The 25,487-nt window shown below is 42.8% G+C and overlaps 1 protein-coding gene across 1 annotated transcript in view; it reads left to right on the forward strand.

The window, feature by feature from the left end:
- KCTD19 (potassium channel tetramerization domain containing 19) overlaps positions 1-25,487 on the forward strand; it is a 2,885,268-nt gene that overhangs the window by 2,072,698 nt on the left and 787,083 nt on the right. The window contains exon 10 of the mRNA XM_086945566.1: positions 13,869-13,974. Within this exon, the coding sequence (XP_086801692.1) occupies positions 13,869-13,974 (106 nt within the window). The remainder of the gene's footprint in view (positions 1-13,868; positions 13,975-25,487) is intronic.

Here is a 25,487-nt window from a genome sequence, read left to right on the forward strand (position 1 = left end):
TGTCATCTAAAGGAACGTTTCCTCCTAATAGGGGATGAGAGGAAAAAGGGTAGCATTCCTCCACGTTCCCCACAATTAAATGGCTTTCTCTTGTTTATTGGACATCACCACCTAGATAGAAGGATAGCGAATAACGGGACAGCCGTTGCATCTATATGGCGCTGAGTGTTTAATGTGAACCATTTATGTTCTTTTCAATTACCTCAGCTATCTATCCCTTTACCCCCTTAGTGATTTTTATATTATTATCTTTTACCAGGCTTTAGCCTCTATCAAGTGGCTCTGACTACCCGCATGTATGAAGACGTTGTTTCAGCTTCCATGAATTGTATCAATGTAAGTGTCTATTGGTATCAAAGGGGTTGTCTATGGTCCATCTTAGAAATTAGACCACGTGTCACTACTTTCAATGCTCTTTAGTTTCTGTTACCCATATCAGAAAGGAATATCACCTTTATACAGAAAAGTTGTTTGTATGATTAAGTACTGTACAATGGATTTATGAATATCTGTCAATCATATGACAAGAAATGACCAAATTTAATGTCCTTTGTTGGTAGTCTGTAGAGATTGACACTGTTTTTAGATATAAGATGAATTTTTTGTTTATATTGATACATATGCCATCTGAGAACTTATAGGTGTTATTTGAAAATGATGTATGTTAAATTATACTAACAAAATTCCATCTTTATATGCATTCTCTTTTTTGTATATTTTCTTTTTAGAATATCAGCAGAGACTCCTGAAGAAGGCGGTTTTCTGCCGAAACGCGCGTCGAGTGTTTCATGAGTGTTTTATGATTACTGATTTCAAATTCCCTGTGTAATCCAATATTGTGATTAGGTTGTGCCTTGTGATATATTTGTATGATTTATAGGAACCACATGAATTTGAAGTCTGTGTATTTGCATTTTTATGATCTATATTTTTAGCTCATCATATAGTCTATGTCACTATATGATTTTTATTTACACTAATTAAATATATATATGTATACAGTTTATTTTTTGTCTTTTCTTTACACTACTGATTAAGGTATAATTGGTCATTTACTCAGTTGACGTCCTAGGCTTGTTTTTCTCTACATAGGTGTTTACCCTGCCCTAGGAGTCTGCATTGACACCCAGGGGGTCCTTGTTTTTCTCATACTAGAACCACTACTGCAGCACCAGACCCGTAGGACAAACGCCATCCCAGCCCATGTCCAGGTCCTATGCAGCCTGCACCTGCTGGCGTCTGGAAGCTTCCAGGGGGTCATAGCAGAAGCAGGAGGCGTGTCGCAAAGCGCACTCTCACACTTCTTCCACAAATTCCTAGATGCCATGCTGACATTGATACATCACCACATCACCTTCCCCACAACCCCACAGCAGTTGAACCACACCAAACAGGAGTTCTTCCAGGTGGCACAATTTCCCCATGTGATAGGATGCGTTGACTGCACGCATGCCCTTATCTGTCCCCCCCTCAGCCAACGAATACATCTTCCGCAACCGGAAGTCATATCATTCCATCAACGTGCAGGTCGTGTGCAATGCCAAGCACATCATAACCGACATTGTAGCCCATTTTCCAGGAAGCACACACAACGCATACATATTTCGACACAGTGGCATCCACAGGCGTCTGATCAACGGTGAATTTGGAGAGGGACACTTACTAGGTACATAATAAATGCCTCATTATTAACTCCATCCTCACAAATGTAATTGTATTCATGCTGCTAACCCTTTGCTCCCCACCCTGCAGGTGACAGCGCCTACGCCTTGCGGGAATATCTCCTCGCTCCCTACCTCAACCCAGCAACACCTCAGGAGCAGCGCTACAACACAGCACACATCAGCACCAGGAATGTGGTAGAGCGAACCTTTGGCATCCTCAAGAGTCACTTCAGGATACTACACAAGACAGGAGGTGCCTTGCAGTATGACCCAGTGACCTGCTACCAGATAATAGCGGTCTGTGCCATGCTGCACAACATTGCCAGAAGAAGGGGGATACCAATAGAGGTGGATGGAGAGGACGACTTACGTGCACAGCAACTCACCCCCACAACACCAACAGGCACACATGCCTAACACAGCTGAAGGCCAAAGGAGGCGGACATACATCACACAACATCACTTCTGAGACAGGTATGAATGAACCATCACAACATGATCTTGTTTGCAAATGTTTAATGCACATGAGCACTTGTCAGGTGCATATAAATGTGACGCCAACATGACGCAGATTCAAAATAATAGGATGGGATAAATGTCTGTTGCCATCACAGGACTATCTTGTGGTAGTATAGGTGGCCCATAGTTATGTCACCATGGCCAGGGAACCAATGGAACATGGCTATTTGCCCTTTCCACGTACCCCCAGCCTCCTGTCCCGTGACTTCTCCACATCACGCGATGTGTGTCAGTGGCTGTGATGCTGAGCGCACTGCACCTCCTCTCGCTGGCCTCCGGCACAGAGACGCTGCTGATGCTTGAAGCAGCCTCAATCCCCTCCTCCACTCCTAAACTGCTTGGCACTAAAAGTCCCAGACTACAGATGCTCCACTAGAGTGGTCACTCTTTCTAAGGACTTTGCCACATCTCCACAGTTATGGCCCAAGTCGACCTGCAGGGACACTGATCTGCGTGATAGTACACTAGTGCTGTTGCGCAGCTTAGTGATGGCCCTATGGAGGCATTGGAACGGAGCATGTTCTGCTGATGCCTCCTGCGCTCGCTCTTTTGCCCTGCCATGACAGCACGTGTGAGATCCTGCAGGCACAGTTTCATGTCTCTGTTACCCTCAGCAACAGCTGTGGTCATCTCACGCACAGCGTCAGTCATGATGCCAATTTTGTTTGCCAATTTACAAATATTAATGTGTATGGCACCCATGTGTCTCCCCTGCAGGCGCTGGACCCGCAGCATCCATGTCTCAACCACACCGTAGCCGTGTGTTGAATCCTCAGATTTCTCTGCAGCTCTACCCAGGGGCCTGCGTGCTGGTGTTGGAGCTGGCGGAGTGACGACTGACTGCCGTGGAACATTTGTGGCTGCTGGCCTCTGCTCCATCTCCATCACCTGCAGGGAGGGGACATTTGCCCTGCGGCTTGGTGTTGTTGTCCCCGGTGGTGTTGGTGTTGTTGTCCGGGGTGGTGGTGGGGTTGTCCGCGGTGGGGGTGATGTGTTGGTGGTGGTGATAGTGTTGGTGGTGTTGTGGGTTGAGGTCCCTGCGGAGTCTCAGCATTGGTCACTACTGGGGTTTCAGAGATGATGAGGCATCCGCTGTCATCTGAATCCAGGGGTGATGCATCTGTGTGTGAAACAGTGCATTGTTATTATTTTGTCAGGATGTATGTGTGTTACATACTTTCATCTACATAAAGGACATATTTGGACTGACAATTGGCCCTGTGCTGCTGGTCTCATTTCATTAACATCAGGGATCAGACATGCACACTTTCATGATATGACTACAACTCCCATGATGCAACACTCTGGTGAGGGTATATGCTTTAGGCACGGCTACATGTGCACTGTGTTTGGCCTGGGGGAATGGACAGGGGTAGACAACATGCCGCGTATCTGCACTGGCATGCATCTTACCTTGTCCTCCTGCTGCAGCGCCAGAAGTGTCCAATTGGGTGACCCCCACTTCAGCTTATTGCTCAATGGTAGCCTCAAGGAGGTCCTCGAGGGCTGTGTTTGGTGTGACGTTGGTTGTTCCCCCTACTGTGCCAGCTGCATCCTTCACTTTTTCTGCAATCCTCTCCTTTGCCCTTTTCCTGAGGTCATACCGCCTCTTCTTCAGATCGTCTATACTGCGGTGGGTGACTCCTACAGCATTTACCCTCTCCTTGATGCGCAGCCAGATTTTGCGCTTCTCTGCCTCAGGCACCTTTAGGGACAACTTACCAAACAGCCTGTCATGTTTGCTGCTCACCCCCTTGATGAGTAGTTCAAGTTCTTTATCGCGCTGCATAGGAAAAAGACCTTTAGCCATGGCTTCACTTCTGCAGGCAAAAACGTGCACGTGTTGCATTGCTTTCATGCACGTTTGGCAATTCCCTTGCGGGAGCGAGCAGGGGCCATTGTTTCGACCATCTGTTTTTAATTAGCAGGCACCAGTCACGTGCTCGCGTTAATTTGAAACAGATGGTCGCGTTCACTTTTGCGGCTGCTTGTTTTCCCCTTTTAATGGCTGTCGCTTCACTTTTGCTGCTGCTTGTTTTGTTTAATGCTTTTGGCAGTTGCCCTTGGTCCCAATGTGGCTTTGAGGCGCCGCCAATCTTATGCTGTGTCTCGTCAATTTAATTGGGGGAAAATCACCGGTCCCCGTCCTGTCGGAAGTGTGGGTGAATGTTGTCAAAAATATACGAAATGCATTTTGTCTGCTTTTTTCTCTGCTGGTTAAAAATACATTTTGCAAACGCGTGCACGTTCTGCGACACCGGAGCTCCGGTAGAACCACGAAGGGGCATAACACTGACAACCACAGGGTCATTCTAGGGCTTACTTTCTACACACCAGTTTTATCAAAAAGATTTATTTCTGGAATTTGTACGTTACACACTAGTTAGTTGGCGATTGGCACTAATGAACGTGTGTTGGCCAGTTCCTTCTGCCTTCATTCCCCGCGGGTAACAGCATCTAGGAAGCTAAGTGACAGAATGCTGCCGCCCATCCCAGGGCCTGGATGGAGACACAGGCAGAGGCCTGGATCCTGCCAGCAAATGAGAATCAGAAGGCAGGTTTAGATTCGAACAAACCCGATGCACCGTGCACAGGAAGTAACATGACTTTCACCACTGCTCGCCACCATGAAGCAGATGGTGAACTTGAGGTTTCACAGGTAGGCATGCAGAATTGTTAAACAGGACTCTACACTGACCCTCAGTCCAGGATACATAGATCTGCACCTTCCTGAGGGCGGGGGGACCCAACAAACTCTGTTCCTGACACCCACACAGGGCCCCCTCGCAGCCTCATTTCCTCTAACGGACAGTCCCAAACATGAGGTCCTAACGACTGATGGTCTTGTTTTATTATATAGTCCCATCCGGCAACGCAGTTGGGTGGCGAAATGGATTCCCGGCTGGTCCTTTAAGACTTTATCAGAGAAAGCTCCTCACTTCTCACAGCAGCGTGTGGGGACGGACAGTCCCGCCAAAGAACATTGAGAGTTAATCAGGCTGAACTTTGACCCCAAATAAAAAGAGGTTTCTGGCATGACCCAGAACAACTGTGTAATATTTTCGTAGCTCAGTGGGGGTCAGGGTGACACATGGCATTCCTCATTCACGTGGCTAACTCCACAACATGATTTCTGTTTTGAGACCTGATATATTGCATGTTTTTATCATCCCCGAGTTGGGAGGCTTGTGCCCTCCAGGGCATGTTCGAGGGCATGGGGAATTGTGTCGGAGGGGGCAGGGGGGACACTGCATGAGTTGCCAGCGAACATGCCTAGCACTGGGCCGTGGTGGGAGTGACCGAGAAACGTTTGTTCTTTGTAATATTGCTCTAATATCTAAGCCAAGGATGCATCTCAGTGAGTCGAGCAACAAAAGGAAGTGTATGTATGTGTGTGTGCGTGCTTATCTGTGTGTGTGTGTGTGTATGCGTGTGTGGGTGTGCGTTTGTGTGTGTGTGTGTATGTGCATGTGTATAAGTATGGACGTGTGTGTCTTTCTCTGTCGATAAAAGGTTCCCATCTCAGCAGGGCCCCCTCTACCTTTCATCCTTCTTGGTTTGGTGCCATCCACCCACTGACACGTCATTGCAGTAACCACTGCCTGTTTGTGGCTCACGCCCCTGCCACAGACCCTAGAAACTGACTACACACAGCAGCAATGAGTGCTGTGATGCTGAGCAGTCTGTCTAGCAGCACAGTCTCAGCATGCCACCAGGGTGCCAGTGACACTCCTTCAGCTACACTGGCTGCCAGTGAAGGCACGAGTCTCCTTTAAAACACTGACAGTTGCCCTCAGCTTTTTATAAGACCTGCCCAAGTTACCTTCTGAACAGGACAACCCCCCCACTCCCTCCCACAAACACACGCACACCTCCCCAAAAGAGCCCTACACTCCCAGTTGGCCCATTTCCTATCCATTCCAATCACCAATAGAAAGAAAAGGGCGGTTCTGCTGCACGACAATAGCAGCTAAACTCTGGAAGGAACTTCCCTTCGCCCTCAGATACATTCTGGATCACAAATTATTCCACAAATAATTGAAAAGCCGCCTGTTTAAGGGATTAGATGCCTCCTACCCTCTCTCCTGGCTCTGCCTAATGCCAAGACACACTTGTAGTATCCAGGGACTCTACAAATCCTTTCATTCACTCAATCATTGGGGCGCTATACAAACGGTTGTTATTGAGGTAAGTACTTCAGGGAGGGAGGCACAAGTTGCTTTCATCTCACTGAGGGTGTGGACTGGCCTTATATAACCCACCGGCTGACTTCAGATGTCTGTCTCTGGCTGAGACGTTTTAAGCCATGGGCAAAGTGAGCCCCAGCCCCACAGGGAGGAAGGGGGGCTGTAGAGCCAGCTTCCCTCTGCAGAGTCTTGCCCTGATAATCTTGAATAATTCATATTGCTTTAAGTACGAATTTCCTTTAATTTATGTTTAATGTGTATGGTGTATGTATATTACAATAATTTTGCAGAGAAATGTTTTTCTTTTTCAACACTGTGCAACATCTGATTATTTTCTTTTAGATCAAGTGCAGCTAGCAGGGCTGTGTTTTCTTGCACTCTCCTTTGTGTATTTTCCCATCCCAAATACTTGTGGTTTGTGTGAAAGGTTTAAGGGCCAGGCTAGTTTTGCAGACATATTCTGCACCTCTGTTGCTTCCTCTCGGGTTCTGTGGCGCAGCCATTGGAGGAGGGGGCGGAGGTGGAGCAGGGGTCGCTGTATCTCCTTTGCAGCTCCCTTCTGCTAAACCCTTCATTAACTTGGCTTGAGAGGCAGACTGAGACACTCTTGGTTACTCAGGATGTTGGTTTCATTTTGCAACACTTTTTCGGTCAGCTCATTAATTCATAAATACATTTAAGAATTATCAGGATGACAAAACAAATGTTGCAAAATGAAACGGACTCGCTGTGTAACCATGAGTGTCTCAGCCAGACTGTCTGCCTCTGGAAAGTTTTTAAGGCAGTTTTGATCACGGTGCCTCTGGCAGAGCCCACAACTTGGAAACTAATTATCTGCTGAGTGCAGGAAGCACAGAGCACTCCCAGGTAACAAAAAAAAACATTTAACAGGCAGTTAACAAAAAGAAACATTCAGGACTAAAAGTAACAATATACCATCTCATAGGCAGGCTTTAATCAAATCTGTTAGAAATTCCTTCCATTGCACTGCACACAGTCTTTTCTTACCATACTGACAAGTTGCCTCCCTTTTTTCTACCAATTGCATCCTAACACCATCATACTAGTGGTAAATGTAAGCCTCTTATATCTTCAATTTTAATCACTTAGAAGGTCCCAAAGGTGTGTGTGCGTGTGTACATGGGATGAGCTGTAAGGGGTATGATTGTGTGAGTGTGTGTGTGTTCTTTCTGCCTGTGGGTGTGAAACTTTGCAAGCATGTCGGTCTACCTATGTGTGCTGATGAATAGTGCATGCATGTGTTTATCGGTGTGTTTATTTGTTGTATAGCTCTTAAATACCTGGCAAAACATGCACCCAGGATAAATTCCTGCATAGCTAAAACGTATAAGGTCCCAACGGCGAGGCCTATTGGCTATGCTAACGCTTGTTTCATAACCAAAGGTGAAGGACCCTGAGTTACAAGAGCCCTCTCTGGCTCAGATGAAGGCCAATCAATTGACATTTTGCAAGCAGACCATAAGTCATTAGAAACCACAAATTCAAACAACGTATTCAAGTCAATCCACAATACCTGCGAGATCTTGACAAAGCGATCGACTTGCTTGTACCATTTGGCAGTTTCTCTCTCAATCTAGGAAAATTATTCGTGAATGCAGCTAAATCGCTCCTACTCCAGGGAACAATCACATACCCTCCACTAGGCACCTCTCGCAGAGGATAAGCCTCAACTCTTAATGTTACCTCTCCTGGAGGTGGCATTTCTCCTGTCACCTTCCTAATGCTCTTCTTCCTCAACCACCTTTCCTCCCATTTGTCAAGCATACCCCAAACTCTTATCCTATGATCATCTCTCGAATGTGTGTTTTCAGGCATGTCACTCTCTTCCCTTACAATTCCTGGGCACTGTAGTTCAACCTCTGATTTCCCTGCAGCAGCTTCGTTCAAGGCAGATCTAGATCATATTTCGGAGCCAATTCCGGACATTTCTCATGTGTGCGTCATGCCTTGCGGTGACATCCTTTGCTACAAACAATAACTTGTCTGGCTCATAGGTCTCTATCCTCTCCAAAGGCAAGTCCCCACTAATGACTGTCCACCTCAGACTTAAACCTCACCACATCCAACAGCTTTGCCTTTACCGCAGCCTTGATTTTGCCCTTACTCAACGTACTAATCTGTCTTTCCCTATTGTTATTATTTTATCTCAGCCTGTTCTCTAAATCTGTAGTATCTTGGAAATGCTGGTTTCCAGAGGTTCCCTGGCTTGTACTTGCTTCTGGTGTTACACCCATTGGAGCTTCCCACATCCTAAAATCTAAGTTCTTGCTTGCCAAGGATACAGATCGTATCAGACTAGATCCAAATCATATTCTTAAGGGATCCGGAGTCGCTGGCAAAAGGGTACTAGATTCCACAGGTATCAAGGAAAGACCATTTCTGTTCATGGTCCCACTTCCTCCTAAACCAATTCTCTCCCCCAACCCTGACTGTTACCGACTAGGGCTTCCCACTGTGTTCGGGTCGTACACAGAGACTGCCGGTCCGATGGTGACCAGTACCGTAAGGTCTTCCAGTAACTGTGAAGCAGCATTGACTCCACTTGATTCTGCACCTCCTAAATTGATGTTCCTGGTCCTACTACTCTCTTTGAGATCCTTCCCACTATCCCTGCACTAGAACCTGTCTAAGATGTTGAAACTCTTTCTGAATTCCCTGCATTTGCCAGTTCTTGCCTTCCCTCCTCTGAATGTGAGTTGTAAGGTGGAGGATGCTCTGATAATAACCCTATCTAACAAGCTGTTGTCCGTATCACTCCCAACATTTCCATTTTCTCCTACATTCTTATCCTGATAATTTGCCTCTCTCACCAACATCAGATACAACCTCTCTCCTTCAATGGTGTCTAACCGCCATCTCTTAAGTTGTGCGTTCCATAGTACATCCTTATATTCTCTCATTGCCTTCTTCACCTTACCTTGAAATCACTCCCTGTTCTTTGCATGTGCTGCTCGCATCCAAGTGTCTAAAGCCTCAAACTGTGTTCGTCTAGGCAAAGGCTGCTGCATAGACATCACTCCTCTCAACTGATACAACACCTCCAATCAAAATTAACCATAGCGTGGAAATGCCAAATCCACTTCCTTTTCAGTGATCTTTTGCCAATTTCGAAGCCAAATTATAGTATGGAATCCTACCTTTGTCACCATATAAGGTGCTGGAGTATCCTCAGGCAGTGCTTCTTCCTCCACTTGAGTAACAACTCCCTGATCTCCCCACTGAACAAATTCAGCAACACCCTAAAACAGGGAACAATTTGGATCAAATTTTCCCCCAATAGACAAGATTTTCTGAATCGCACACCTGATGACTATCAACCAATCCCTGCACGCCGTTACACCAACAAACCTATCGCAGCTCGACACACTCAGACATTATTTTTACTACTGGCAATGGTTCACCCTCCTTCACAATTTTTCTGTCCACGTTCACTCACACAATCACAACTTCGTAATTATCTGTCTTCTACAATATTGATAGATTTAAATCATCCAAAAACATTCACCCTTGACCTGTGCTGGTCACCCAAATCGGTATAGTCCACCCCTGTACACAAGGTGTACCACACCAGTCCCACACATGCCATTCATCCAAAATTGCCTTTCTTAGGTGGAACTGCTGAGGACGTCTCACGACAACTCCTCAAATCTGTGGTCAGACAATCACCATAACACAGTGTCCTCTACACCATTAATATATCACTCGATTCTCACGCAACCTCTGCCAGACATCACACAATCACATCACTCCAATTTACCACACAACGCATCCCTATTGATACTCACTCCTCTGTTCTCCGCTGTTCTTGTCACACAGTCAAGTTCTGTTGGTCTCCAGCAAAGTTTGTCCCTTTCTGTTCTCGATCTTTGGGCTCTATTTCAGGGCTCTAGGCTAGGTCTCTTTTCTAGATTGTATGGATTCTTCCCGCTTCATGTGAGAACCATTTTTCTCTGCTACCAACTGAAGGACCAGAGTTTCCACCTTCTAGATCTGCTCTAGAACCTCAAGTTGATGGTACTTTTTCTCTGCATGAAAGCTTGAAGGGAGAGAAACCGTTAGCGTGTCAGTCATTTCAAGTGCGATTTGTTAGGACTCTTAAGAATAACAGATTATCAAATGAGGTTAGTTGGTTTATTACAAAGCCAAAAATAACTGAACGTATAGACATCTCAAGATGAGGGTGTGGAAATACATTGGAACCAATACAAAGTCCAATCTACGGTTGAAATTAAGGTGATGCAACATGCACAAGATAATTAATTCAAGAATCAGGATACAAAAGATTAAGAAACAAATATCCAAGTTCCCCTGCATCGAAGGTTCGTTGGAATAAAGCATTAATCTGTTCCTACACTAGCACTAACGTGTCATCCCTAAATAAGGATTTTGCAGGGCAGGATCAATTAAGGTGTAAACGTGTGAGGTCTTCAATAGAAGTCTCCCCACATCAGTTGGGTCGAGTAGCATGGAGCTATAGAGCTTGTTAGATGCTCTCTCTCTCTCTCGAGGCAGAGAAGAAGTGCCAGGAGCTCTTTCCCTAGTTACAATACATCAGTCTTACAGGTGACTTCCCAAGATCCTTCACAGGTCAGCCATCTTGTCAGGCCACATCCACATAAGTACTTTTCCATTGAGCAGCAATGCTCCTGAGCGGTGATGAGTTGAACTTGATTCCCAGGCTCTCTCCAGTGAGAAAGTACAACATTTCTCCATTATCAGTATCAGCGCTCAATGTACTCCTTTCTCTCCTTGCCTAACCCCTAAAACAAAGACATTATTCCAACTAACAAGGATGATTCTTCCACCTGCAACAGAAACGTGATAAAGAACAGAATCCAACGTGCACATGAAATTCAATTATTAATTTGAATGTGAGAGCTTCCAGGGAATATGCATTTCAGGGTCATAGAATTCGGCTAACATAGGAGAAATGGAACTTGAACTTTATGAGGTTATATTGAATTGAATTATGTACAGTTAATAATTATAAACATATAAAAGGTCACAATAAATTATCACATTCAATAATGAAATAATTGTCATTGGCATTACACATGCATTCAGTTAATATTCTCTGCTAGTTACATTCATTTTCCACTTTATTTTCTTCACGTATTTTACATTTTGGACTAAACACATCACATTCATGTCATCACGTTACAATATTCTAACACATAGGTTAACACGACAAAAGATTATGGGCCAGATGTAGGTGGCCCAATACCGGTCGGTAACGGCTGAAATGACCGAATGTTGGCCGTTACTGACCGTTATTGGGCTTTTGGGATGTAGGTGGCCTAAATTGCAAATTCGGTAATTTACTGATTCAGTATTTTAAGGAATCAGTAAATTACCGATTCCTTAAAATACAGAATCGCTAAATTACCGAATTTGCAATGTAGGGAGAACTTAAATCAGTGCCTTTCCCATTTTAGGATTCGTTATTTACCACCAACAATAAGTTGGTGGTAAATAAGGAATACCTTTGAAAATGCAAATCTGTGCATTTTCAACGGTGCCATGTGCCAGACATACATGCCCTTAGGGCATGTATGTGTGCCACATCTGCACACAAGCACGATTCAGGGGTGCAACAGGGTGTCAAAGTAACACCCTGGCACCCTTGAATGTTCCCCTATTTTACTGAATCGTATTTACTGATTCAGTAATTGCCCTTCATTCCTATGGGCCTCCAGGCCCATAGGAATGAATGGCAATTATCAAATCGGTAAATACTGATATGGTAAATACCGAATCTTACTGATTCAGTCATTTTTACTGAAAATGGATCTACATCTCATTTACCTATTCTTAAATACCGATTCGGTAAAATTCGGTATTTAAGAATAGGTAAATTGGGATTACCTACATCTGGCCCTATATGCGGATGCAATCTACATGTGTGATTATACTGCGCCCCTACATTGAAAAAATTATTTTTGTGCTACAACAGTCTCAAGGGCCTTGAACTCCCTTGCAGGCTTGTAAAATTGCTGAATGTCCCAAAGTGAATACATTCACATGACATCAGCCTCAAAGGACAGTGGTGAGAGAGAAGACTCTTCAATTTGAATGATCTGATTGAGGATTAGTTTGAATGTGATTAGGTTGGTGTGCTACATGACTTCAGAGCAGAGGACTTTAAAGTTTTTGGTAACAGGAGGGACAATAGCTGAATCCGAGGAAATCAATGAAGTTGCAAGGGTTGGGGTCGTCTTAGTGTTTGTGATTGAAGGGCCACTATAGCTACTACTTAACTTCCTCTGCAGCATTCACATAGCTCTACAAATTCACAAATTGATTTATGGAGCAGAAAAGCTGTGTAAGTCCTGAGGACAAGTAGCACCAACTAATTGATTCTTCAAATTCCAAAATCGGAGAAACAGACAACAAAAAGCAAGCTTGATGTTTTTTTCTTTCAACCCCACTCTCCGGAAAAAAATCCTCCATCTGAGGACAACAGCACAATATCTCAACATTTCCATGTGTTAGCTCAGATCTCTTCTCTGTTAACATCACCTCTTTTTCCCCGCTAATTCTACATATGCTTTTACCTAGCCTATATTTAGCATCGGTTCTATTCCACAGATACTTGTATTTTATCAATGTTGTCTGTTCTTTCCCAACTACCAGAAAGTTGATGTACTTGCCTAACTGATGGTACATTTGTATATATCGTTAAAAAACTCTATTGAGCATGACTATTTGCATATTTTTTATAAAAACCTATTTCCTTATCCCACCTTGCGCTTGACGCACCACACACTTGCCCTCTTCGCCACCCTACACCTTCTCTGTTCTTTTGTAGCAGAACTGGTGCTTACAATAACAACACAGCAATCTCATGGTGCTGCCCGGTGATCCCAAAGAGGGGTGGAAGGTGAGCAAAGAGAGACAGGAGTCTTCAGGGAAAGAGAACAAAAAGAGGGAACTAGGTGGATTTAATTGCAAGCCCTGGTGTGCTTGGTCACCCCTTAAGAATAAGCACAGGTGCAATCCGTGACACGGGCATTGCCATTATTAGCATGTTCTTGGCACCATGGCACTACACACTGAGAGGAACATTGTAATGGACAATGTGTGTGGGGTCCAGCTCCTCCGTGTAGGCGTGCCAGTCCTGTGAATTCAAAGGGACAAAGAAAAGATGGCTCAGAGGTAGAAGGTAGCTTAGAGGGGCGCCTTACAGTATGGCATAAGAGAGAAAGCTAACCATAATGTTTCTTAGTAGGACTAAGATCCATTGACTGAGCTGGGTGTATGGGTAGGTTCGAGAAATGCTGTATTTTGGGTCAGAACCTGAGGCGGGTTCTCGATATGGATATGGCCGCATGTCACAGTTGAAATAAAAAGGGTGCAATCTACGGTTCAGGAGGATTGGATTTATTTTGTTAAGTAATTTTGTATGATTTTTAAGAAAACATGCGTTTCTTGTCTGGAGAGATCAGTAAAGTTTACACCGATCTTAATATTTTTTAAGGTTGTGGATCAGAGAAAAAGAATCCCAAAACGAGGCAGAATGCACTCCAAAAGAAACGACGATTCCAGGAGAGGCTGTAGGGACTGGAGCCAGTGGAACCTCCCAAGTATGATATTCTTGCATTGTGCACTACTGTATTCAGGGACATTCTCAAAAGCTGACTCTTTAAAGAACGTTTACATACGATCATACAAGTATAAGGATCAAGTTAACATGTCCATTTACAGCATACCAAACACATCAAAATGAGGCTCTGAGAGAACTGACTAACGTATTTACAAATTATACAATACTATGTGCATTGCAATGGTTAAGTCTTAATTGTCTGACATTATCATAATTAAAAAGATAATACAACAATTGAACCTACAGCCGACTCTAAGCTGAGCACAGCAATCTTATAGTCCCATATATAGTTGAGTCCAATGCCAGCCAACCACTGGACCTGCTGCAGCTCGGTCCCACTGGAAATCCAGAAACGAAATTCAATACATAAATGGAGGCAGAATCAGGGATGAAGTCACAGATTGTTCACTTTATTTCAAAAGTTCTTTATTGATCTTCATAAAAACACTGGACAACAGCCAACACGTTTTATTCCTGTAAAAGGAACTTCCTCAGGGCTGTAAGCAACATAAAACAACATATAAATAACATATGTATATATATATATATATATCTACCAAAAAGCCCCCAAGCTTTAGAGACCGCACTCCACGAAGCAATGTTCACAGAACCTTTAATGCACATGAGGCACAGAGACGACCTGTTTTCATGCAGTCCCTGACGCGTTTCAATGCTGCCTAGCATCTTCTTCATAGGGCGGGCAATGTGGAAAGGAAAAACAGGTATCGGACTTCTGGCCATTTAAATAGCATACATACTCCAGTGCAATGCATGCTAGTCACAGTAGTCCTTTTCACTTCCCTTCTGGTGTGGGTCTTTAGTATGGGTCCGTTTTTCCCTCCATAGTACAACTCCCGATTTTAATTAGTCATTTGTTTACCCTCTGGTGGGTTCCAAGTTCGAAAATGTGCCTCTTCCTGAAAATGCTTGCTTCGTACTGGAAATAGGCTGCTGCGGCGTGCTACTGCCTCACAGACCTGTAACTGACGTTGGCGGCGGTGCGGTCTCCCACGGCTGGAGTTGCCGTGTCCATAATTCTACCAAAAAGCCCCCAAGCTTTAGAGACCGCACTCCACGAAGCAATGTTCACAGAACCTTTAATGCACATGAGGCACAGAGACGACCTGTTTTCATGCAGTCCCTGACGCGTTTCAATGCTGCCTAGCATCTTCTTCATAGGGCGGGCAATGTGGAAAGGAAAAACAGGTATCGGACTTCTGGCCATTTAAATAGCATACATACTCCAGTGCAATGCATGCTAGTCACAGTAGTCCTTTTCACTTCCCTTCTGGTGTGGGTCTTTAGTATGGGTCCGTTTTTCCCTCCATAGTACAACTCCCGATTTTAATTAGTCATTTGTTTACCCTCTGGTGGGTTCCAAGTTCGAAAATGTGCCTCTTCCTGAAAATGCTTGCTTCGTACTGGAAATAGGCTGCTGCGGCGTGCTGCTGCCTCACAGACCTGTAACTGACGTTGGCGGCGGTGCGGTCTCCCACGGCTGGAGTTGCCGTGTCCATAATTCTACCAAAAAGCCCCCAAGCTTTAGAGACCGCACTCCACGAAGCAATGTTCACAGAACCTTTAATGCACATGAGGCACAGAGACGACCTGTTTTCATGCAGTCCCTGATGCGTTTCAATGCTGCCTAGCATCTTCTTCATAGGGCGGGCAATGTGGAAAGGAAAAACAGGTATCGGACTTCTGGCCATTTAAATAGCATACATACTCCAGTGCAATGCATGCTAGTCACAGTAGTCCTTTTCACTTCCCTTCTGGTGTGGGTCTTTAGTATGGGTCCGTTTTTCCCTCCATAGTACAACTCCCGATTTTAATTAGTCATTTGTTTACCCTCTGGTGGGTTCCAAGTTCGAAAATGTGCCTCTTCCTGAAAATGCTTGCTTCGTACTGGAAATAGGCTGCTGCGGCGTGCTGCTGCCTCACAGACCTGTAACTGACGTTCGCGGCGGTGCGGTCTCCCAAGGCTGGAGTTGCCGTGTCCATAATTCTACCAAAAAGCCCCCAAGCTTTAGAGACCGCACTCCACGAAGCAATGTTCACAGAACCTTTAATGCACATGAGGCACAGAGACGACCTGTTTTCATGCAGTCCCTGACGCGTTTCAATGCTGCCTAGCATCTTCTTCATAGGGCGGGCAATGTGGAAAGGAAAAACAGGTATCGGACTTCTGGCCATTTAAATAGCATACATACTCCAGTGCAATGCATGCTAGTCACAGTAGTCCTTTTCACTTCCCTTCTGGTGTGGGTCTTTAGTATGGGTCCGTTTTTCCCTCCATAGTACAACTCCCGATTTTAATTAGTCATTTGTTTACCCTCTGGTGGGTTCCAAGTTCGAAAATGTGCCTCTTCCTGAAAATGCTTGCTTCGTACTGGAAATAGGCTGCTGCGGCGTGCTGCTGCCTCACAGACCTGTAACTGACGTTGGCGGCGGTGCGGTCTCCCACGGCTGGAGTTGCCGTGTCCATAATTCTACCAAAAAGCCCCCAAGCTTTAGAGACCGCACTCCACGAAGCAATGTTCACAGAACCTTTAATGCACATGAGGCACAGAGACGACCTGTTTTCATGCAGTCCCTGATGCGTTTCAATGCTGCCTAGCATCTTCTTCATAGGGCGGGCAATGTGGAAAGGAAAAACAGGTATCGGACTTCTGGCCATTTAAATAGCATACATACTCCAGTGCAATGCATGCTAGTCACAGTAGTCCTTTTCACTTCCCTTCTGGTGTGGGTCTTTAGTATGGGTCCGTTTTTCCCTCCATAGTACAACTCCCGATTTTAATTAGTCATTTGTTTACCCTCTGGTGGGTTCCAAGTTCGAAAATGTGCCTCTTCCTGAAAATGCTTGCTTCGTACTGGAAATAGGCTGCTGCGGCGTGCTGCTGCCTCACAGACCTGTAACTGACGTTGGCGGCGGTGCGGTCTCCCACGGCTGGAGTTGCCGTGTCCATAATTCTACCAAAAAGCCCCCAAGCTTTAGAGACCGCACTCCACGAAGCAATGTTCACAGAACCTTTAATGCACATGAGGCACAGAGACGACCTGTTTTCATGCAGTCCCTGACGCGTTTCAATGCTGCCTAGCATCTTCTTCATAGGGCGGGCAATGTGGAAAGGAAAAACAGGTATCGGACTTCTGGCCATTTAAATAGCATACATACTCCAGTGCAATGCATGCTAGTCACAGTAGTCCTTTTCACTTCCCTTCTGGTGTGGGTCTTTAGTATGGGTCCGTTTTTCCCTCCATAGTACAACTCCCGATCACAGATTGTTCACTTTATTTCAAAAGTTCTTTATTGATCTTCATAAAAACACTGGACAACAGCCAACACGTTTTATTCCTGTAAATGGAACTTCCTCAGGGCTGTAAGCAACATAAAACAACAAATAAATAGCATATGTATATATATATATATATATATATATATATATATATATATATATATATATATATTACCTACTGGCGGTCGCCAGTAGGTAGTTATGGTTAGGATTTTTTTAATGCAAAATCTCAAAATTCTATTTGGGATAACTTTGGCGCCGGTTGACGAATCTGCCTGAAAATTTCCTCAAATTTGCCTCGCGGGGCTCCGGTCCTTCCTTGAAAGTTTAGGGGGGATTTGTCAAGCGAGCGCCGAGATAAAAGGGGGGTCCCAAAATGTGTTTTCTCCATGTTAATTTCCATAGGGCGGTCAAACTCACTTTTAGCCCGAACGGCTGAATGGATTTCCACCAAACTTGGCAAAATTGTAGGGACTGGTAGCCCGATGTGCCTTTGCTATGTCTCAAGATATGTGCTCCAGTGGATTTTGAGTAATTTAGGTTCAAAAAAATATATATATCTATGGCCACGCCCCGGTACGCTCACCGGGCGCGACACGCGAGGTGCGCACGGAAAGCGGATTGGCTCTCGGGTGTCTGTAAACATTCAAAACAGTCCGGACTGGCCGCCATCTTGTGTCTCGGTAGGATCGAGACACAGAGGTGGAAAAAAAAGGGGGGACCCCCTAGGTTTGATGTGGGGGCTATAAAAGAGCCCGCTGTGCAAAATATTTTTTTTTTTTTGATTTGCGCGGGGGGGGCCCCCGGTACGCGCACCGGGGAGTGGACCGGGGAGCGGCCCATGGGGAAAGAAGAATGACAGAGTTATTAAAAAATGTAGCCTTTTTTTATAAATTGAAGGTAGTTCTAAAAAGAACTGTTTTTTTTCTTCTTTTTGTTGTTTTATATTTTTTTGTGTTTTTGGAACATTTTGTACTTTTTTTGGCTTTTTTGAACTATTTTATATTTTTTTGTTATTTTTATGGGGAGAAACGAAAAAACAGGGAATTGAAAATGGCTCAACTGGAGCAAAAAAAAAATAAGAAAAAATTAGGGTTTTTTGAGGCATTTGTGGTTGTCCCCAGCAAGGACAATAAGCTTTATGCTCAGTTCACCATAGGAGATGCTCTTACCACAATGGATACATGTTATACGGAAATCCGCAAACCGTGGCTGAATGCAAGGCATCGTCTCCCTTGCCTCTGGTCCCGATGGAGTGGGTTGCTTTCTTTTGGAGGTGGTGCTTGAAGATTGGGGAGGGTTACTGACCAGTTCCCTCATCTCAGCAGCAGAATAGTTCATCGGATGCCTGCGCTGCATGTGGCGAATCATTGTGTTGTTTCCAAAAGAGTATTTTTTATTAGGGTTCCCCCTGGAAAGTTCCATGCCACAGATTAGGCAAGTCACCTTGGCCGCATTGACTTTTTTCTTGCCCTCTGAGATCGAAAAAAAACTCCCATACAATGTGTGGTTTTGGCTGCTGTGGGGTATTGTGTTCTTGCAGCCATCTTCTCCTCCCCTCCTCCTCCTCCTCCTCCTCCTCCTCCTCCTCTTGCTGACCACCAATGTAATCTTGTGGTGGTCCTCTTGGTGGTTGTCGTGGTGGTGGTGGTGCAGATGCTCCAGCTGCTGCTGCTATTGAAGCCATTTCAAAGTACAAAATATACTTGAAAGATTGCAAAAGAGGTCTTCCTAAGTCAAAGGACAAAGTCAGAATAAGGAAAAAAGGTGGGGTCTTTCATCATTTGGAAAAAAGGCCTGAACCAATGAGAAGTGTTATTTTCAGGTCACAAGACCAGGGATTTCATCATTATGAAACCAAAAATGTTCTGCACCAATGAAAAGTGTTATTTTCAGGTCACATGACCGACGCGCTTACGCGGCGCGCCCCCGGGCGCGTCGCGTAAGTGCGTCACATGTTTACCTTGCGCGATCGTATTAGCTCGAGTGCTTCCGGGTGCGCTTACGCCGTGCGTATTACGTGGACGCGGCTACGCGATACGTCACGATGATGTTTTCGTTCGCGGCAATAGCGCTAACGGGACGCTCTCCGGAGCGCGCCCTGGGGAGCTTCAAAAGACTACGCTTTCCGGGGCGCTCACCGGGGCGCGCCCTAGGAGCGCTCCAGGGTAAAAATAAAAAATAAAAAATATATATATATATATACATTAAAAAAATTGTTTTAAATACAAATAAAATATAGGATTCATTCATTTTCAAAAATATTACATTTTATAGCTATAGACATTTGCTATTAGCAAAATTTTGAAATTCAAAGAAAAAAACATAGGTTTGGGGCCTTATATATAGTTCGGAATTAGCATTTAAAAAACCTATGAAATTTACTGAAAAAACCATAGGTTTCACACCAGTCATAGTTCGGAATTAGCATTTAAAAAACCTATTTAATTCACTGAAAAAACCATAGGTTTCACACCCGTTATAGTTACCTGGAAATTTTACTGACATAAAACCATTGAAATTCCCACGTTATAGTTAGTTGGACTCACTATAACTTGCGCACCTGCAATGCACTGCTGATGATGTCACATATCACATCACTCATGACATGGTCAGTGACATCACTCATGACATCACTGATGATACCACCCTTGTGACAGAGTGACAGACCTCCTTTCAGTGTAATGTAACCCTTGAAACACATATTCAAAAATAGAAACTAACATTTTCAAAAACATGGAGATACCCATACCAGTTACAACAACCAATTCAGTAATTCGCCATCTATATACACACACTCATTCACCAACAGTTCTATATAGTTACTCATACATATACTCACTCATCATATGTAGTGATACACCTATACATCCTGTTGCACACCGACAGTCATCCAAAAGTTACTCACACACATACTCACACATGCAAATAAACTATTAAACATCCATTTATTTGCATATACAGCTATACGCACACTACCACCTTACTTCTAAGGAAACTTACACAGACTTACTCTCTTAAACAATCACTTATAGAAACACATACTTATTTAAACAGGAACTCTTACAATCTCTCACTCTCACATGTACTCACTTATATACATCAATACTCACATATACTAGATTAAAACATATGTAGTTACTGATAAAGACACTAGTGAGACAGTCATTCACTCACTAACACACACATACACACACTCATCCACCCATACAGTCCTGCACAGAAGCTGTCTTCAAAACACATACAAACAGTGAGTCAGTCATTGATGCATCTATGTGCTAAGTAATACCCCCACCAAACCATACAGACACGCATACTGATACTAAAAAAAATCTAATAACCCATATACACACACATGAAGCTACTCACCAACCCATGCAGCCACTTATACACAAAGTGAAACACTGATACAAACATTTAAATATTTAAACATTACTCGCTAATATATGTATTCACTAAGATACACTTAATAAGCCAGTTAACCAATCAATTTTTTTTTAAACATCCATTTAGACAATTATTTAAACATTTATTCTTCCATCCACCTTTACAAATACATATATAAAACATATTTATTTTTCAGAAAGACACACATTCACTGGATGGTGTCATCAGTGATGTCATGAGTGATGTCACTGACCATGTCATGAGTGATGTAATATGTGACATCATCAGCAGTGCAATGCAGGCGCGCAAGTTATAGCGAGTCCAACTAACTATAACGTGGGAATTTCAATGGTTTTGTGTCAGTGAAATTTCCAGGTAACTATAACTGGTGTGAAACCTATGTTTTTTTCAGTGAATTTAATAGTTTTTTTAAATGCTAATTCCTAACTATAACTGGTGTGAAACCTATGGTTTTCTCAGTGAATATATATATATATTCACAGAAAAAACCATAGGTTATAGACCATATATAGTTAGGAATTTGCATTTACAAAACCTTGAAAATTCAGTGAAAAAACCATAGGTTATAGACCATATATAGTTAGGGATTTGCATTTACAAAACCTTATTTTACTCGCATAAAACCATTGAAATTCCATATATAGTTAGTTGCGCTAACTATATATCGCGCACCCGCAATCCACTGCTGATGATGTCACATATTACATCATTCATGACATGGTCAGTGACATCACTGATGACATCACTGATGACATCTCATTTGACATTACTGATCACATCACTGATGATATCATTCATGTGATAATACGATGAACCTCTTCAGACTCTAATATAACCTTAGATACAATCAGTGTAAACAGACACTCACAGACTGTCACTCATCCATGGAGTTACTCACACACCTAGTCAGTCATGCAAAGAATCAATCGCACCTCCATTTCCTCAACTATACAGTTATACAAACTTTACTTATTCATACATATACTAACACATATTTACTCTCTTATACAATCCCTGATACAAGTTCACAATGATCCATACAGCCACTCACACATTCACTGGCTCTTATGCACAGTTATTTATATATGTCAACTCTCACTTGTACTGTGTTTTACATATGTACTTACTTTGACATGTAGCACTGAGATATCCATTCACTCACCAATACACTCATGCACACAGTCAACCGCCCATACAGCTGTTTCCACATGCACTTTTGAAACCATACATCTAGTGAATCAACTGCTCACACATCTATGCACAGAGTCATACACCTCCCAGCCACCCACACACACACTCAGTCTCCCATACAAATACCTGGGCTACCAATCAATAACCCATATAGTTACTCATATAGCTACTTATCAACACATGCAGCAGTTTACAGAACAACAGACATAATAATGCACAAATTAAGACAGTTTAGTCACTAACCCATGCACTCAGTGAGACATATTTAATCACTCACTCATACAGTCAGTCATGCACCTACTAAATCCTTCATCCAGACACTTATACATCCACTCATTCTTCAATATGTAAGACATATTTACACTTTACAGAAACATACAGTCACTGGATGTTGTCATCAGTGATGTCATCAGTGATGTCACTGACCATGTCATGAATGATGTAATATGTGACATCATCAGCAGTGGATTGCGGGTGCGCGATATATAGTTAGCGCAACTAACTATATATGGAATTTCAATGGTTTTATGCGAGTAAAATAAGGTTTTGTAAATGCAAATCCCTAACTATATATGGTCTATAACCTATGGTTTTTTCACTGAATTTTCAAGGTTTTGTAAATGCAAATTCCTAACTATATATGGTCTATAACCTATGGTTTTTTCTGTGAATTTCATTGGTTTTTTAAAAGCTAACATCTGTAGCTGTAAAATGTATTCTTCTTTAAATCTTAAAATATATTTTAGATGTTTATTGATAATTTTTTTTTTAATATTTTTTTTTCTTCGCTTCTAGTTCGCGAACCGGGAAGCTTTCCGTTAGCTCATCTTCATGCCGCGACCTAGTCCGCGAACCGGTCAACGTTACGTTAGCGGAACTGTGACGCGTCGCGGAAGCGCGACGTATCACGTTGTCGCGTAATGCGTCTAATGACGCGCTGCGTTAGCGCTCCCGGAAGTGCTCCGGACCGCTAACCGGAAGCGATCCGAGACGCGGCGCGGACCGCGTAACGTAAGCGGAACAGGTCATGTGACTTGTTTATCAAACTTTTCATTGGTTCATTTCACTTTTGGTTTCCAAATGATGTATGACTAGGTCATGTGACCTAAAAATAACACTTTTCATTGGTTCAGAACTTTTGCTTTTCCCAAATCATGTAAACCCCTCCTTCTTTCCTCACTCTGACTTTCATCTTGGTGAGAGAAAGACCATTTACCTGGAGTTCAACAATGGCTTCCATTCTTGCTGCAGCTGGTGCACCCCCACCACCACCTCCACCTCCTCATAAGAAGAGAGGACCACCCAGTCAATTTACCTCCAACAGAGAAGAGGAAGAGGAGGAAGAAGAAGAAGAGGATACAGATCAACAACAATTTATCACGGAGTTGCCCTGTGTTTCTAAGAGAAAAACCAGTTTCATCTGGCAGTTTTTTTCCATCCCTCCAGGGGAGAAGAAGGTGAACGCGAAATATGCCACCTGCCTCATCTGTGATTACAGATTGTCAAGAGGCACAGAGAAGAAATATAGTATGGGGAACTATACTATGCATCGACATATGACCAGGTGGCATCCCTTGAACTACAGCCGGGCTGAGTTAAGGGACCTACAAGACAATCCCCCGACAACTCCTGTGGCCAGATCTACCTCATCAATGTCTTTGTCAGGAAGAGAGGCACAGGAAACTGTGCCAAACATTCAACCCAATTTTAGACATATGAGGTTTACTTGTATATATTGTGGTGCTATGTTGTCGTATGGGAACATGAGCGTCAACTTGATTAATATGGTGTTCGAAAACCATAAGTGCCCTAATGCACCCAAGCAGTAATTTTTTTTTTGCTCCTGTTGAGCCGTTTTCAATGCCTGTTTTTTTGTTGTTTCCCCTCCATAAAAAACACAAAAAAAACATAAAACTGTTCTAAAAATACAAAAAAATCAAAAAATGTTCAGAAAAAAAAAAAAATAAATAAAACAACAAAAACAAAAAAAAAAAGTTCTTTTCAGAACTACCCCCCCTTTCAAATAAAATTGCTAGAATGTTTATCACTCTGGCAAGCTCTATTTCTTTTGGTTCGCTTCAAGTTCGCTGACCGGTTCGCGAACTGGAAGCGAACCAAAAAAATATTTTTTTTAAAAAAAGAAGAGTTAGTATAAGGGAAGTAAACAGAGAATAATGTAAAAAGAAAGACAGCTATAGAGAGTAAACCAGAGATAGTGTCAGAGACATCATCAGCAGTGCATTGCGGGTAAAAAGAGTAGAAAACATGTACCTTATAATTCTTGTTACCTTTTTAAAATATTTTTTCATACTTTCAATCTGTAAAACAGAGAACAAACATTTCCAAAAATATTAAAACATGTATTTAAAAATTAGAAAAGACAAGGGAAAAGGTTCAAGAACAAACAGTTTTTCAACAACTTGGACATTTACAGAAGTCTCTGCTTCTCTACGTCCCCTACACAATCCTAAATATATATATTTTAAAGAAACTGTATCTTGATGTTGATGAACTGAGGCCTATTTTGGAACATGGTGCTTTTTTTGCATTGCTTATGTCTCACAATAGTGATGCAATAACAGCGCAAAAGAGATGTAAATCCATCATAAAATTGTGTCTAACATTTTAAATGATTGTTTTAGGATGCAAATAAGATGTGTACTTTCAAGAGCTTTCTTTGAGGTGAGGCCTATTTCTTTTTTTTAAAAAAAAACAGTACCCAGAAGTACAGCACTGTAAGCATTAAAATTGACACTTACAGAAAACTCAGCTTCTCCATATCTACCTCACATTTCTAAATGTATATCATAAGTACAAAAAGCATAACATTAATTATACATGTTAAATGGTTTATTTTTGCTGTTCTCAGAATGTATCAAATTTCACTTAAATCAGTGACTTGAAGATATTCATCATGTAACAACGGGGAAAAAAAAACACAATCAAAATGACTGTGTTTAAAAAACCCATACAACCTAAGAAATCTGATTTCAAAACTCCTTAAAATTAACTTACTTTCAATGACGTCGAAGGATCTCCTATGAACAGCATCCACTCTGTTGTGCTATAAATATTTTCAGCCCGCCACTTTCTGAAAGAAAACCTCCATCGATACGAAAAATATGTTACATAGAAAAAAAGACTTCTCTCATTCTATCACATGTTTCCACTAGGCCAAATCATGTTGCCGCGATTCGCAAGTCTTGTAATTCTTCCAATCAAATCCCGACATTTTCTATTTTCGCAACTTGCAAAAAGAAAACATTTGAGATTATTTTCACAATCCTGGACTACTAATATCTTACTCTTCTTTGTCACTCATGTTCTCCTTTTCCTATGACACTGATACTGCTTACTATGAAGCAGACTTACTTGCATCAGGTTTATATAGTCGGATTTTACAAAATAACATTATAATTAAAAGTTTTGGACCAATAATCTAGACAGCATTGCAGACTTACATTCCCTCAACTTGATGAACCTTTTCCAATTCTTCACAGGAAATCTCGAGATTCTTTCTTTAAAATTTTGGTTTTAAAAACACCAGGTAAGAATTTTTAAGGTCAAACGGCAATTTTTTTTTGAAACTTACAAC

The sequence above is a fragment of the Lissotriton vulgaris genome, chromosome 12, assembly GCF_964263255.1.
Source record: "Lissotriton vulgaris chromosome 12, aLisVul1.2, whole genome shotgun sequence".
NCBI lineage: Eukaryota > Metazoa > Chordata > Amphibia > Caudata > Salamandridae > Lissotriton > Lissotriton vulgaris.